General features: G+C 30.3%; 2 protein-coding genes across 9 annotated transcripts in view; one reads left to right on the top strand and one right to left on the bottom strand.

Annotated features, from left to right (window-relative positions):
* Positions 1–5,745, top strand: part of LOC148612401 (vacuolar protein sorting-associated protein 52 homolog) — a 39,519-nt gene extending 33,774 nt beyond the window's left edge. For all 7 annotated transcript variants that reach the window (XM_088593789.1, XM_088593783.1, XM_088593784.1 and 4 more), the window contains 6 exons: positions 510–628; positions 1,584–1,707; positions 2,603–2,806; positions 3,202–3,379; positions 4,041–4,159; positions 5,425–5,745. In XM_088593789.1, the coding sequence (XP_088449915.1) occupies positions 510–628; positions 1,584–1,707; positions 2,603–2,806; positions 3,202–3,379; positions 4,041–4,159; positions 5,425–5,571 (891 nt within the window). In that variant the 3' untranslated portion in view covers positions 5,572–5,745. The remainder of the gene's footprint in view (positions 1–509; positions 629–1,583; positions 1,708–2,602; positions 2,807–3,201; positions 3,380–4,040; positions 4,160–5,424) is intronic.
* Positions 5,746–7,876: 2,131 nt separating this feature from the next.
* On the bottom strand, positions 7,877–15,609 carry LOC148612400 (alpha-aspartyl dipeptidase-like). 2 transcript variants are annotated; one of them, XM_088593793.1, is made up of 8 exons: positions 15,465–15,609; positions 14,387–14,475; positions 13,489–13,563; positions 12,574–12,653; positions 12,126–12,299; positions 10,951–11,010; positions 9,520–9,602; positions 7,877–8,047 (listed from the first exon to the last, which is right to left on the bottom strand). In XM_088593793.1, the coding sequence occupies exons 1-8, from the start codon at positions 15,554–15,556 to the stop codon at positions 7,987–7,989; spliced, it is 714 nt and encodes a 237-aa protein (XP_088449919.1). In that variant the 5' UTR covers positions 15,557–15,609; the 3' UTR covers positions 7,877–7,986. The 2 variants fall into 2 exon arrangements, with proteins under 2 accessions (XP_088449919.1, XP_088449920.1); XM_088593794.1 differs by lacking the exon at positions 12,126–12,299.
* Positions 15,610–15,613: the final 4 nt, after the last annotated feature.

Raw genomic sequence — 15,613 nt, 5'->3', positions numbered from 1 at the left:
TTGGTATTTCCCATAAATGATAATTTCTGTTAATTACATATTCCTTTTATATGCATATTTTTCTGTGACAAATGAGCTTTTCAATTAATATGAATTCACTAAAGTAGAATACTATAACCTTTAGAACTTTGTCTTCATTATACCTACATTTGACAACAATTCACCACAATTCTAATAATGATCATTTACAAAATTATCTTGCTACTAAATGAATGTCATAACCTGGGTATTTTTGTTTTTTTATTATGACATCCTATAATTAGAGTAACATGAACTAGAACATCTTAATACAAGAAAGATGAAGTTGCTTGTAGGGTTAGATAGAACTGCATTTAGCATTCTAAAGTAGTGTTGTTAAAGTAAGGCAAGGAAACTAGCAGTTACTGGTATTATGAAAAACTATTTGTTGATGTTTAAGTTGTACTTCATTTCGTGTTACCAGTACATAATGAAGTATAAAATTACTTTAAATAAAATGAATTACTAATTCTTATGACTGTATATTTTAGACAAAGATGGAGGAATACACTGTGGAATGCTTTGATTCCATAGCAATATTTCTGTGTATACATGTTGTATACAGATACAAGTCTATTATGAACAAACGAGGAGTACCTGCTATTGACCGGTTAGTGAAAGATTAGATAATAAAAAGCTTAGTTGGTTGAATTCATATTTAACTTATGCAATGTACAGCAATGTCTATGCTACCTTTGCATGTTCAAATTGTTTATAGCATGCCTTGGAGGAAGAGGAAATGGATTGTACAACCTTTTGCAGTATGGGCAAGTTTTCAAAATCTTACCATATGTACTTGCATATGTAAGTATAAACGGTAACAACATTGAAAACCTGTCCTGCCCTTGTGTGTTTACCTGGAAAACATAATTCAATTTTAAACCATGACTTTTCATTGCCTTTTTTGAATGTCTTGTTTAATTATTAAACCTCTACAAACTTAAGTTGAGGGTTTATAGGAATCACCCTTGTTGTCTCTGTTGGTCTGTTTGTTAGCCTTCATATTTTGTAAGTGTGTCAATGTATAGTAGATATTTGGTTATACTAGTAGAAAGAATATCTCAATGTTTTTATAGATATTGGGATACATAAGTGGATAGTAATGTCTCAATGCATTTGTAGATATTGGGATACACTAGTGGATAGGAATGTCTCAATGTTTTGTAGATACTGGGATACACTAGTAGATAGGAATGTCTCAATGCCTTTGTAGATACTGGGATACATTAGTGGATAGGAATGTCTCAATGTTTTTGATAAAAATATATGAATTTATTTTTAGATACTTGAATACATCAATGGATGTTTTTTTTTTGTAGATTCTTGGTTCCAGGAGTGGATAGGAATGTCTCAATGTATTTTGTAGGTACTGGGTACCAGAAGTTGATAGGAATATCTCAATGTTTTTTGTAGATTTTTGGTTTCAAGAATGAACAGGAATATCTTTAAAATGTGTTTGTAGGTTCTGGGATACACTAGTAGATAGAAATATCTAAATGTTTTGTTTTTTTTTATACTGGGGTACATTAGTGAATAGGAATGTCCTAAAATGCTGTCTGTTTTAGATACTGGGATACATTAGTGGATAGGATGTGGCCAAGATTTCAACTGGTATTAGAACTGAACATACACAGTGTTAGAGCTGTTGATCCTTCAAAACTAGGTCATATTGATGTTAGACCACATTATGTAAGTGTACAAACAATTATCTAATGACTGATCCAGTTTTATCTACTTTTAAGATGATAATGTAATTATGGTATATCATACCAGACACTGTAATAGAAATAAATGATATCAGGTTGATGGTGTGTTATCTCTGTTAATACCTGTTGATTATACCAGTAGATTTCAAACTTGAATAAACATGTAACTGTGTTGATGTGTTGTTGTCAATTGTAGAATTGATTGGGGCGACACATCAGTAAATTCAGAAAATGGTCATTTGTGACTGCCAAATAAGATGTACATTGACGATGATAAATCTTCTTATACAATACAGTTATCTCCATTCAAATGCCGCTTTCAAAAATATTTGAAAATTGTAATTAAAAATCTTGAAAATAATGTCTGCACATGCATAAAAAAATTGAGGAGGTCAATTGTGGAAATTATGCCCTTAAATTTACAATATTATTAAATAAAGTTCCATATCACAACAAATGTTGCAGTATAAGAAATGTTACCAATTACAATAGTGCTGTCGTTGTAACTGAACCCATTGACAGCCATTTGTTGAAATACCTATGCAACCAATGCCGAATAATTAACATATATTCTGTGGGAACGATAAAAGAAAAATAGGTTTCAAAAGATTGAAAATTGTATTTCGTTAGAAATTGTCTTGACTTTTTACATTTCAATAAAATATTGAACCTCCTAAGCAATTTAATCATTTTATAACACAGAAGCTCTCTATTTCATGGTGTGCAGTATACCAAGTTAATCATTTTAGTACACAGCTCTCTATTTCTATGTTGTGCAATATACTAAGTTAATCATTTTATTACACAGAAGCTCTCTATTTCTATGTTGTGCAGTGTACTATATCCTACAACTTTTTTTTCTCTTTTATTTCTGACAGATAACAAGAAGGTATGCTGAATTTTCTGCAGCAATAGTCGGAGTTAATCAATCTTTTCCAGATGACAGAGTCTTCCAACTTCTTGGACAACTTCAGTCAGAAGTTGAAAATTTTATTCTAAAGATAGCAGCTGAATTCCCACACAGAAAGGAACAGCTTATATGCTTGATAAACAATTATGATATGTTACTTGGTGTTCTTATGGTGAGTTGACCATACATACGATCATACAATTATTTATTGTCATAAAAATTTCATGTTTCATCCTACCCACATGAACTGAGGGGACTATGGGCGTGCTCTATATCTGTCTATTAATAAGATTATTTGTACTTTTTTTCTATATGCTTAAAGTTACTGAGGTGATATTTAAATGTTGGTACAAATGTAAATCTTCAGAAGTGATGGATTAAGTGCATTATGGTTTTACATCTATGATTTTTGACAAAACTTCTACCCTTGAATTTGACAGTTCATGAAATAGCACTTTTCAGGTCTTAATGACACTTCCGCTTTAGGATGTGTTTGAAGCTCAAATTTGTATCATATTACTTCCTTAGTACAACCAATGAAATCTGATCATTTTGTTTGTTATATAGGAGAGAACTACTGAAGATTCAAAAGAAACAGAAAGCTTTAAGGAGTTATTAACAGCAAGAACTGGGGAGTTTATAGAAGAGATTTTATCACCTTATTTTGGTGGAATGATTATGTTTGTTAAAGATTGTGAAGTACAGATTGAGAGAGGTGGACCTGAATCTATACGTTGTGATGAAAGTAAGTGTTCAAAGGTAGCTTTTATGATATACACATGATCTGAGAGCTTCCCTCCAAAGCCAGTGTTATTTTGTTATCCAACTGTGTGACTGTCTGTAGTACCATATGTCTATCACACTTTTTTTATTATATCAGTTTTCTCTAAATTACTGTGAAAATACTTTAATTAATGGATACTGATTTCCTTGGATTAGGGAAGACACATAAGTTCACGGACTCTTGAATTCATGGTTTTAAGATTTTCAGTATATATATTAATAGGAAACTCTCTTTAGTTGGAAACCAAATTTCATGATTTTGCCTATCCACAAAAACCACAGAAATTGGTACCCCACAAACTGTAGTACTTTCACAGTACTTGTCACAGGCACTGCATATTTGAACACAATCCTTATTTAGGTCTACCATGTGGGATTTTATTTCAAGCTTGGGCATTAACAACTTCTTGTTTATATCATACTAAAATCAGGTACAGGTGATTAGCTCACAAAACTCTTCTTAATCCTTGTGATAAGATATTACAATATTAATTGCATAGAAAATATGTTTCTTTTGAAATGTTTGTATGGGTCAGAAATGCAATGAAACAATATGAAGGGGCTTTGAAGTTCTTTGGTTTAAACAAATTTAACTGTATAAAAAAGAATCTCTTATTTTACAGAAAGGGTACAACAGATTGTCAGAGGTTTTAATAATGATTGGAAACGTGCCCTAGAAATGATTAATGGTGAAGTCATGAGAGCATTTACTAACTTCAAGAATGGTACTCAAATATTACAGGTAATATCTTTAAAGAAAAAAACAAAAATACATTGCATTTAATCAACTGTTTTTTTTTATGGTTAAGTTTATTTACAAGAAAAAAAAAAATTAAAAATACTCATGCTACTTTTTGGTCTTGTTATTTTGTGAAAATAATTGAGTTTATTTTAATGTATTTTCTCTCATTTGAAACTACAAATGAACACTGTTGACAGCCGTAAATATTGAATTACAATCTCCTACATCATTAATGTGTTGGAATAATGTCACATATTACTGTAGATACATTTTAGAAAAGAGTTTTATGTGATGTATTATGGTGTCTGTCACTGTGTTTTTCACACTTCACACAATAAATCAAAAATGCAGTCACTAATTTTTGTGAAACATTGGTGAATTGTTTATTTATTGATATCAGCTCAATTTAGATTTTTATAAATTTCTGATTTTTTTGTTTTGGAGTACAAAAATTGGATGATTTTCTGGTTTCAAATGAGAACACAAAAAGCCTAGCAGCAATGTCAATGAAATTTTGCTGAATTATTTACTTACATTGATGTAAGTTCCCTTTCAATTTTTGTAGTTTTCTGATTTCATGATTTAGATTTGTCAGGCTCTATAAAGAAGGTTGCATTTTGCAGTTTTCATCTATTACTCAGTTGTGGTTGCACCCATTTTCTTGAAACTTATAAGCTTTATTTTCAATTGTTATAAAATTTTCAAGTAATAGGACTTCATTCATAGAAAAAATATGAAGCTGATATGACTAACCAATAAAAAAATGGAATTTTAATGTGACCAGATTAGAATTTAAGTTGGCAAAAGTAAAAATCATTAGGATAATATTGATGAAGAATTTATATAGCATATGGCAATAAAAATAGCTTTAATAATGTCCTATTGTGATGTTAACTAAGCATTTCTTTTTGCAAACAAATTATTTATTTCAAGTACTGCAAACAAATCAAAACTAGACATTGCTCATAACATGACTAATACCCCCAGCCTTTCGACATTGTACTAAGCACTTTTGACACACAAATTTGCCATTCTAACACATCCAACATCCCACAAAGTTTCATAACAATGCTGCCAGCAACAGACAGACAAGGTGAAACTTACACACACACACACACACACACACACACACACCCTTCCACCAAAAAAAAAATTGTTTGTGGGGTATAATAAAGCAATATGCATGCAATGTAAGGTGTTACATTTCTATTACATTTGTTGAAAGTATTTTTTACTACGTTTTTTTTTTTTTTTTTTTTTTTCAGGGTGCTCTTACACAGCTGATACAATATTACCATAGATTCCAAAAAGTTTTATCTCAAGCAACATTTAGAAATATGCAGATTAGGAATGAGCTCATTAATATTCATCATGTTATGGTTGAAGTGAAGAAATATAAACCTACTTTTTAGAATGACAATATATTTTATGTTGTTTTTTCCATTTAATCTATTTTTATTTATTTCGGGTTTGTGTACGAATTTTGTTAAAACTGCAGATTTTTCATTCCTGATCTTTAAAAAGACCAATGTTATGAAATGATATTGTTATCAAATTAATATTTGTAATTAAATAAGTGCAATTCATGTAGTTTTATTTAGTTAAGCTAGTAACTGTGAAGTGCATACAACCTACGAGGGACTAACCAAAAGAAATAATTTCTGTCTGTATTATTTCCTTCAAACCATCAAAATAAGTTTCAAATGTGTTATGAATTTTCTGGACATAATAATGGAACAAATCATTTGAGTGGAAAAATTAGTGAAGATTTGAGGTCACCTTTTGCAAATCACAAAATCCACAACTATCTGAACTTGGAAGTATATCTACATAAATAACTACATAGAACATCTCATTTAATACTTAACTTGTTTCTTAGGACAAGAACTAACACAGAATTTTAATGTAAAATTATGATTGTGTATTAAGGGTTTAATGAATAGTTTTAAACTCTATAAATAGATAATTTAATTTCAGATGTAACATGCTTTCTGATTCGATAAAAAATTTGTCCATTTTCTCATAGACCGAATTTTGTAATGTGATTATGATGTCATTAACATCATCAACCTTTTTTAATGATAACTTGTTGAATTTTGATACTAAAATTAAAATATAAGGAATGACTGTTATATTTTTTCTATTTATTTGAAATAACCTCAATAACCTTGGTGCACACTTGAAAATAACCTGCTATGCAGGTTATTTTCAAGTGTGCACCAGTTATTGAGATTTTTTCTTCATAGACCGAAAATGTCAGTCATTCCTTAAATGTAATTGTTCTTATTTATTGCACAAGATGTGATAATAACAGTATTATAATCCAGAGTAATGCATGTTTATACTTTACTATTGGCAATCATGTTGTATTTTTGAGAGACATTTCTATACTTGTTTAACATTCTATTCAAAAATTTTTACTCTAGATTCTATAGGAAATAAGAAAAATCTTGTATATCATACACATTTCAATCTGAAAAGTTGGGAATTCCTTGGCAGAATAATATCTGAACTACTTCAGTATCCACAACTTTATTATTCAGATCTTTTCAAGACCTTATTTTGTCTTTCTGGATCTCTTGAGTTTGGCTTAATTTGGACTATCAACAGACTTCATTATAAAGTTCTATCAAATACACTGTAAAAGATTACATCATTTCTTCAAGAAGTTATCTCCCCTTCTAACCTTCTTAGTTTTTCAATATATATAAACAACTGAATACTAGTTTGTTTTTTTTTAGGTTTCTGATGAAATGAAATAATGAGTAAAATTAAGTTGCATTTGAACCTAAGTGATCAAATTATACTTGGTGATGACTTGGACAATGTTTTCCAAATCTTGTAATCTCTTTTTCACACAGCTACTACAGTACCTGAACTAATTCATGCAACAAAAATTGCAGTCGGTCATCGATCACTTTCCAATCAGTCATCGATTCGTTAAACCAATCCATTAAACCAGTGATCACATCACATGACCTCAGAACAGTCACTGTATTTTATGGTTTTCGTTGTTTGTCAATTTTACACATATTTACATATATATGCAAAAGATTTAAACATCAATTTATACTTATATTTCACATTTCTTTTATTTTAAACAGATCATGCGTCATTTTACATAACAAAACTGATCAAATCGGTCACTGATCACTGGTTATCGATCCACCAGCTATCAATCAGTCAGCCGTCATCAATTCGTCAAATTGTTGCGCAGATCAGTTCAAGGACTGTAATTCTGTGAACATTTTTTATTTCAATTGTCTAAATTGCTTACCAGAAGTTAACATACATGAACAAATTAAATATTTGCAAGGTGATATATATAACATGATGTTGCACATGTTGTTGTGCTAGGCATACCACCACTTATACAGGAAATTGATATCAGATAGCTTCCAAAATCATACACAACATATACCCCATCTTTATAAAGCCACAAACCAAATTTGAAACCAATCCATTCATTTTTGTAACATATGCAAAATGAAAAATGGAAAAGTCTCACTAAACAGGAAGTTGATATTGGACAGCACCCAAAATTGCTTACAATGTATGCTAAATCTATATAAAGTAACACATCCTAATAAGAAAACAATCTATTAATAGGGAGCTGAGATAACTTCGACAAAATTCAGAAGATGGACTGGCAAGGTGTTTCCAATATACAACAAACTCCTTGAGTGGGATTTCAAAATAAGACTACTGAAAACTAGGTCTATACAAAAATGTTGTAATGTATATATAGTTTAAACATCATTACAGCAGATATAGGTAAAACTTTACATTTATTTTCATGGAATCATTAATGTTATAACAGTTTATGATTAAGACTGTAACAGGAATGACATGTCTGATCCTAGTTTATATTCTACTGGTTCCTTTCCCCTAAAAATAAAACAAATTTTGTAAAATGCCAATTCTTCAAAGAAAATACTAAAAAATTATAATATATAACAAAAATGGAAAAGGTGAATATGTCAAAGAGACAACAGCCCCAACCGGGATGAAAAATATCGGTCCAAGGCCATCCATGGTTCTTCAATGAATGAAGAGGAAACCCTCACAACACAGAAGGCCATCCATGGTTCTTCAATGAATGAAGAGGAAACCCTCACAACACAGGACAGGCTGGGGCTGGCCCAAAAATAAGATCATAGATATGTTCAGTAAAATAGTTGCCCCTATATACTCAAGCAACATAAAAGTAGACTGAAAGTAAAAATGAAACAAAACATACAGAGGCCATCAATTTCTGACTTAAGACAGATGCAAAAAATGTGGCAGGCTTAAAGTACTTTTGTGTGATCTATTTACACATATCTAAGTCTTGTTGGACAGAATATTGAATGTTTAACAGGATATGATGCACATCAGTGCATTATAACATATCAACAAATTATAACAAATATTTATAGTTTATTAAAAAATAATGGTAACTAACTACAATCATTAAATGTAGTTTACACCTTAAATATATTGACCATCAATCATAACATACCAATAACATTGTTTATAATCTAGTGATAGACATTGTAAAAGGTTAATATCAAATAAAAACATGATAATGAATTGAATGAATATCAAAACAGCACAATGGTCAAGTTATCTTGCATTATCATATAGATAACAGTGATTTACCGATTGTTCCCAGTGTAAAAACAATCATTAATTCACACTGTGAAATAAATTCAGTAATTTCACTCTCGGACTTCCTCCTGCCAAAACTTCACAACATGAATTACCATGTTCACAAAATATAACATTCATACTGAAAATAGCAATGAATAATGGAGAAAATTTATATAATAAATAGGATAATCAATTGGTTATCGTAAATAACCAAAATATGATCACTTGTGCCAACAACACATATAAAAGATTTAACTTGTGCACAGAACAAGTTCCGCGCACTCATTAAATCTAGGTGTTTGTCGGCACCCCTGATCATATGTTGGTTATTCCCTCTTTCCAAATAAACATCCTATTATTATTGGTATGAGTGATCTAAACATTGCTGATGTTTTATTACACTATTTAATAGAAAAATCATTACATGTATATCAATCAGTGAAATGTCAAATTCAATCCACTAAGAAAAGCTGATAAATCTCTATTGTATTACTGTGAAAGTACTTAAATACAAAGATACCAATTTTCGCCGATTAAGGTTGAAACACGAGTTCATGGATTCTTAAATTTAATGTTTTGAGGTTTTCAGTATACACATCAAATGAAAATTTATTTTCATTGGGAACCAAATTTCGTGGTTTAGCCTACCCACGAAAACCATAAAAATGGATACCCCACAAACAATAGTACTTTCAAAGTAATTGATCTAATGCATAAGTCACAATTACCTCGCAAAGAGTCTAGCATCAGTTTTACCAAGTAGAGTCGCTTTCTGGTCCTCCACTAACAACATACAGCCTTCTCTCAATCCCTGTAAATATAGAAATGTATTACCAGAACCCATTTTATAAGAACTTTAAGATGAGGCTTGCAGAAGGGATGCAGAACAAGTTTACATTTAATTATGCTTTAGGGTGCACTATACAGTTACATTAAGGCACACTGTTTCGCATGCCAAGTTACCCCGGTCAAATTTAGTGAGACTTAAAATTAAAAGTTCAGTTTTGGTGGATACATTGTTTAAATGTAGTTAAGCATTTATACATAGACAGATGTAATTTATGTAATGGTAAACAGGTGTAATTTAAAGGAAGAATGGTATTCGGAATGTTTCAGTCCCCTGCCATATTAGGTTCTCCTCTCAGCATCAGATGGCTGATTTTCAAAATACCTTATTTCGCACGAACTTTTGGAACTAAAATTGTGAGAGAATGAATCGAAAAGGGTGTTATTATTTTTACCCTTTTTCCACCTACTCCATGCATGCTTTCATCCTGTGGTAGTGTCTAAGTGCCTGATATTTTATAAAACATAGTAATTGGCAGTTAGTTTTGGAAAAGCACTCCTGATCTGTACTAAAACTCAGTAATATTTTTTTCAGTATGTTACCATGGCTACTGGATTTTATAACAATAATCACTAAATTACTTATAAATTACTTGAACCTCCACACACCAAGGATTTCAAAAATATGCACTTTTTTATGACAAAACACTAGAAATTTCTGTGCGGACTGCCTCAAAACAGTTTTATTTCAACAAAATGAGATCAAATTTTCAGAAATGACCTAACTGTATTGTACTACCTTAATGATTTTTAGCAAATTTACAGGCCTTGTACTTAACAAATTTTGTGGACTAACATCTTTCCAGACTTTAATTTTTACAGATCCAGACATTGATACTTTTGTAATGATAGTAAAGTTACTGTTTATTTCTGCATTAGTTGTTCTAACAAAATATGAACCTTAGATTTATGACAAGTAAATTTCAAATTAAAAAAAATACACTTGACTTAAAATGCTTGTAGACATTAAGCAAATATCTTGTATGTTGAGTCACTTGAGTGTACATGTTGTATAAATAGATTTAGAGTAACAGATCTGTTCCAATCAACTATGCTTTACAAATTACCTTTAAATACATACATGTAAATACTTTTATAGACACTTCGTTCTGTATAACTTTGGTCAGATAATATTACAAGATCAGTTACCTAGTACATTATTCAAGTTGAAAACCTAACAAGCAGATTTGAATGCTTAATAAAATCAAGAAAAAAGTGTTCAACATTTAAAATATTTTTATCTCTATTAAAAACAAATCTATTTCTAGAATATATCAAGTCCTTTGTTCACTGGATTGGATTATGTGACTTACCAGAACAGGTGGACTGTCCTCATATTCATGAAACTGTTTAATTCTTTGTTCCCTCGTCTCCTGCAGTTAAAAATTTCAATGTATTTATGAACCTACTAGGACTACTTGGTAGAAGAAATAAGTATCATAAATGAATGATTATCTCCCCTCTACCATAAACATGTACGTTTAGGTCTCACTAACCACTTCTAACGTTTCCATTACTTTACATGTTAAAAAAGTAATTTTCAAAGTCTCACTGTGAATTCCCAGGACAAATGACATCTTAAAGTTGCATACCATTGCGAAGCTTGGAAAATAAGGCTTCCAAAATCATTATGCTAATGGTACGATGATAGTAGAAATTCTTCACAAAATTTACTTGAATAAATAATACTGAAAATCCACATTTTTACCTGTTCTGCTAACTGACAGCATGGAGGCAAAGTACTCACATATGTAAACAATATTCATACACTTTTGTAGTTAATTACATATATGATTTTAAAGTACACATTCTCAGCTTCATTTTGACTACTTTTAATCATAATACACACAAATAATGCACTTACAATGCATATGTCTAGGTTCAGTGTGTTTTTGGTACTACATAGGGGGGTGGACATTTGACCCGGAAGTGGTTAGTGAGACCTTATGTTGGATTATAAATTAATTAAAACTGTTATTTTTTCCATCAATTTATAATAGATATTGACAGATATAAGTTTCAAAAGTATGAAATGTCTGGTAAAATATTCAGCACTTTAAAAGAATTAAGTAGAATTACCTGATTTAGGCACAGACCATTTTTTTTCCAAGGGGGGCCTGGGATTTTATTTTGTGTTAGAATTTTTTTTTCATGCAAAGGTGATAGTAATTTCTTTTCAGCAGCAGCCAGGGTTTTAATCTACATTGTAAAGTAACGGGGGATATTGAGTTAAAATATTTTTTCTGTCCATGGCTGAGTAAAAAAAAATGGAATAATTTTTTTTTAAATAATCTACCCTAAATAAAAATGGCTGATGCTTTACAACCTCATTACACTTTTAGTACTAACAACTTTACTTGATTAACCTCTTAAAAAAAACACTATTCAACTGCTGTAAGGAATATGTCCATAATGTTATCTGTTTTTTTAGCTGAGTACATTTGCATCTAACTTAACAATTTACTCTGACTAAATTATCTTATCTTACCCCCATATGTTTGCTGTTAGTATCTGGGTCAAGATAATGAGGGTTGATATTGAATGGTAGCAATCCTAGAGCATCAAATGATGGAGGGTACACAATGGGCATGTCATTGGTAGTTTTTATACTCAGGGTAGACACATTAGTACCTGCACTGGATCCTATGTATGGTACTCCATCCTGGGATACATACATATAGAAGATTGCAGAAAACCCATTTTCCTCACAAGTCACAAAATTTTTTTTAAACTTCAACACATAGAAATCAAATACCCTCAACCAGAAGAACATGTACATCCTTTTATTTTAAACAAATATTTTTTCAAAAGTTAAACAAAATTAAAATGTGAACTATATTTGAAAATAGTAAAATTAGTCATTTTTAGTATAGGAGAATTACAAATAGTATGATAGATTCCATTTTATGTCCCAATTGTTTTAGTAAAGACAATACCTTCAGTACTCTACTCCTTATGGCCTCTACAACATTCTCTTCATACAGTGTCTTCAGAAGTCTAAAAGTGTTACCACCTCCTATAAAATAAATCAAAATACTGTAACTGGTATCAAATTTGCCAGCAGTTCCATACTACAAAATTACAGATTTATCTGAATTTTATTTTGTTTTTGTGTGCCACTTTAAATAGCACAATTTGTAGTAAAAATTCAAAGCCCATTAACCCAAATAAATAAGCAACAAAATAATTTAAGATAAGAACTACTCCAGTTGAAGAATTGTGTTATTATACCAATTACCGGTATTGACTTTGATATAAGTTGCTATCATGATTTATCCCTAGGAAATGTGGTTCAGTAAATATAACATTTTCCTTTGTTGGTTAATCAATGAGATAGCAACTTATATCAAACTCATTACTTGTTTTATTACATGAATCAATGTGCTTGTGAGACTCTAATCTCATATTCCATGTTTAGGTTAAAACCATACATTATTAAATTCCGCATGATTGTTTTTTTATCTATTTTTAGCATAACCGTGCAAGCAGATAGAATTACTTGTACAATGTATTTGAGCAAATTTGAACCAATGTCAAGATTTAACATGACTTGAAAAAAAAGTTTTTAGACCAATCAGAAAACAGTAAAAATCTATTGATGTAATCATTTAAGACAAAGTATATAAGATATATATACTATATAAAATATCCAAAATATGAAACAAATATGAACAGCCTGCCTTAAAAATTTGCATCAGATGTTGAAATGAATGTTATTTATAAGTTTGAAAGTTGATCTTTACATATTATGAGGGAGAGAAAGGTGTAAGGCAAAAAAGGAATACATGTATCATTTATTTTATAGAGCTACATTAGTTAGGTCAATAATTATACAAGGTGTTCATACACACCAATGAATATGGCTTGTGCTTTATTAACAGCTTCAACAGGACTGGGTTGTTGATGAATGCTTTCCACATTATATCCTATATATATATATAAATGAAATGTTAATAAGTGGTACACAGTCAACAATAAAACAAAACTGAAACAAAAAGTTCCTTTGTATGAAAAGCTTTATGCCTGTTTTACTATTAACTTTACAAGTGAATCTAAAGGTATTTTGTATCCCATAGAAATTCTTATTTGATTGCACCTTAGTACATATCCTGTAGTCGTTTATTTTATTATTATTTTTAATAAACAATGCTGATGTGACTCCAATAATAAGCAATGTTAACAAGATGGAGTTTGACCAGCCTGGGCAAAGATAATCAAAAGTTCTATGATAGAAGGTTACATATTAATTTTCTTTTTTTCTCCCATTTTAAAGCATTTTAATAACTTCCCCTGTGAACTAGACAAATGTTATTATATTTAGACTGAATTGGTCCAGTTTTTATATACCATTACATGATTAACTTCCTTTAAAAAGGTGTTTACTCCTTAAAAAAACAACTATACATCCATCAAAGTAAATTATTTAAATGTACACAGTTTTTTATTGCAAGCATATAAAAATACTTTTATGAATTATTTAAGTTTCAACTATTGTCACTAATTTAAACAGTAGACAATGGACAACATTTATTTGTGCAAAACACATTCTGATAAAGAAAATGAGCATTTGTCTCGATAAATATTTCTCTGTGATGTAAAGTTAGTTTCATTAAGTGATAAGTAAATTTATCTTCAATGTCACCACTATTATATGACAGACAAAAGCGATTAATTCTTTCAAAATTCTGGTATCTGCCCCTTTCTATAGCAAATGCATGAATGCTTATACATGTGTGAAGTCAGAACTACCTATCTCTTTGAAAGCCTTTCCTGCTAATGCAGCATACGCGTCTCTATCATGTAAGGCATATGGAACAAACAGAACTGTTTTCACTTCGCTAAAAATAAAAATATGTATCTTATGAACTATTAAATTGGTGTATGCATGATGGGGAATTTTTAAGTTCATTAGCTTGTTAAGCCATGCCCTTTCAATATTTTTTATCTCTCAGCTGTAATAGTTGATTTTGAGGTTGTAGGATCTGAATAAAAGCATATCACAGACTTCACATTTATAGTATTTTTTTTTATTGTAATCAAAAACTATTAATATTAAAGTACGTAAAATGCTGGCTATTTTGATTTCATATTTTTTCACAGGAATGTGTGCATTAATTTACAACAAAATATATCAACATTTCACTAATAGATATATTCACAGGAGTTGAACATATTGCAAAAAAGAATATATTTTCACATAGTTTTCATACTGAATTTTCCTTCAAACTTAAGGTATTATTTGAATTTGGAATTATTTTGTCATGACTATTGACCCCTTAGAAACAGAAGGGACTTTATATTTCACTCCCTGGTAAGGATTAGTTTAACAATCATTTTTTTATATTGTAATTTTTTAAATTCCAAAATAATTTCAAATTAAAAATGATACCTTGTTCTCAAATGATCGGAGGCTCAATGATAATACATTGTTTCTCTGATTTCAAAAGAGCTGTCATTTTTGGTTTTGGGTCATTTTGAATTTGTGCATTGTTTAGTGAAATATAAAACCAGGCTTACATGTGTACACCTATTAAAGGCAAAAAGCAAGATCATGATGCATTTATTATCACTGTTGTAATTTTGTTCATCCAAGTTCAAAAGGTATAAATATAGGCATGATTTATTTTCTTCAAACATATTTTAGGTTTGAAAAACTAATAACCTGGTTGATCGTTAAATAACCTTAAACAGTTTCAATTCTTTAAAAAACAAAACCAACAATAATGTTTATAAACCAAAAACTCAAAGATTGGCTGGAAGTGGAAATCTACTTTTCGAATCTCGTGCAATCGTCGAATCGAAATGTTCAATGTATTATAGTATGTACTTGGCAAGAAACTGTACTATTTGGTCCTTGCAATGTTCTAAGTATTTCCCCCCATGTAAAGTAGAGTTTGAGATTAAAAGCAATCTTCTCATCTCTTCTGGTGAAGTGGGTGTGTTGAATAAATGTAAAACGAAAGTAGGTTCATTAAT

This window comes from Perna viridis, chromosome 7 (assembly GCF_037379345.1).
Source record: "Perna viridis isolate PV_CMFRI_1.1 ecotype Kerala chromosome 7, ASM3737934v1, whole genome shotgun sequence".
In the NCBI taxonomy this organism is placed as follows: domain Eukaryota; kingdom Metazoa; phylum Mollusca; class Bivalvia; order Mytilida; family Mytilidae; genus Perna; species Perna viridis.
The sequence above is the reverse complement of the archived record's forward strand: the minus strand, read 5'-3'. Positions and strand labels throughout refer to the sequence as shown.

Excerpts from the sequence above, each read along its gene's own strand:
- LOC148612400 (XM_088593793.1), bottom strand. The coding sequence starts at position 15,556 with ATGAGAAGATTGCTTTTAATCTCAAACTCTACTTTACATGGGGGGAAA. Across the intron at positions 12,654-13,488 it reads AGCACAAGCCATATTCATTG|GAGGTGGTAACACTTTTAGA; the intron begins GTGTGTATGAAC and ends TTTATTTTATAG. Across the intron at positions 12,300-12,573 it reads TAAGGAGTAGAGTACTGAAG|GATGGAGTACCATACATAGG; the intron begins GTATTGTCTTTA and ends TATGTATCCCAG.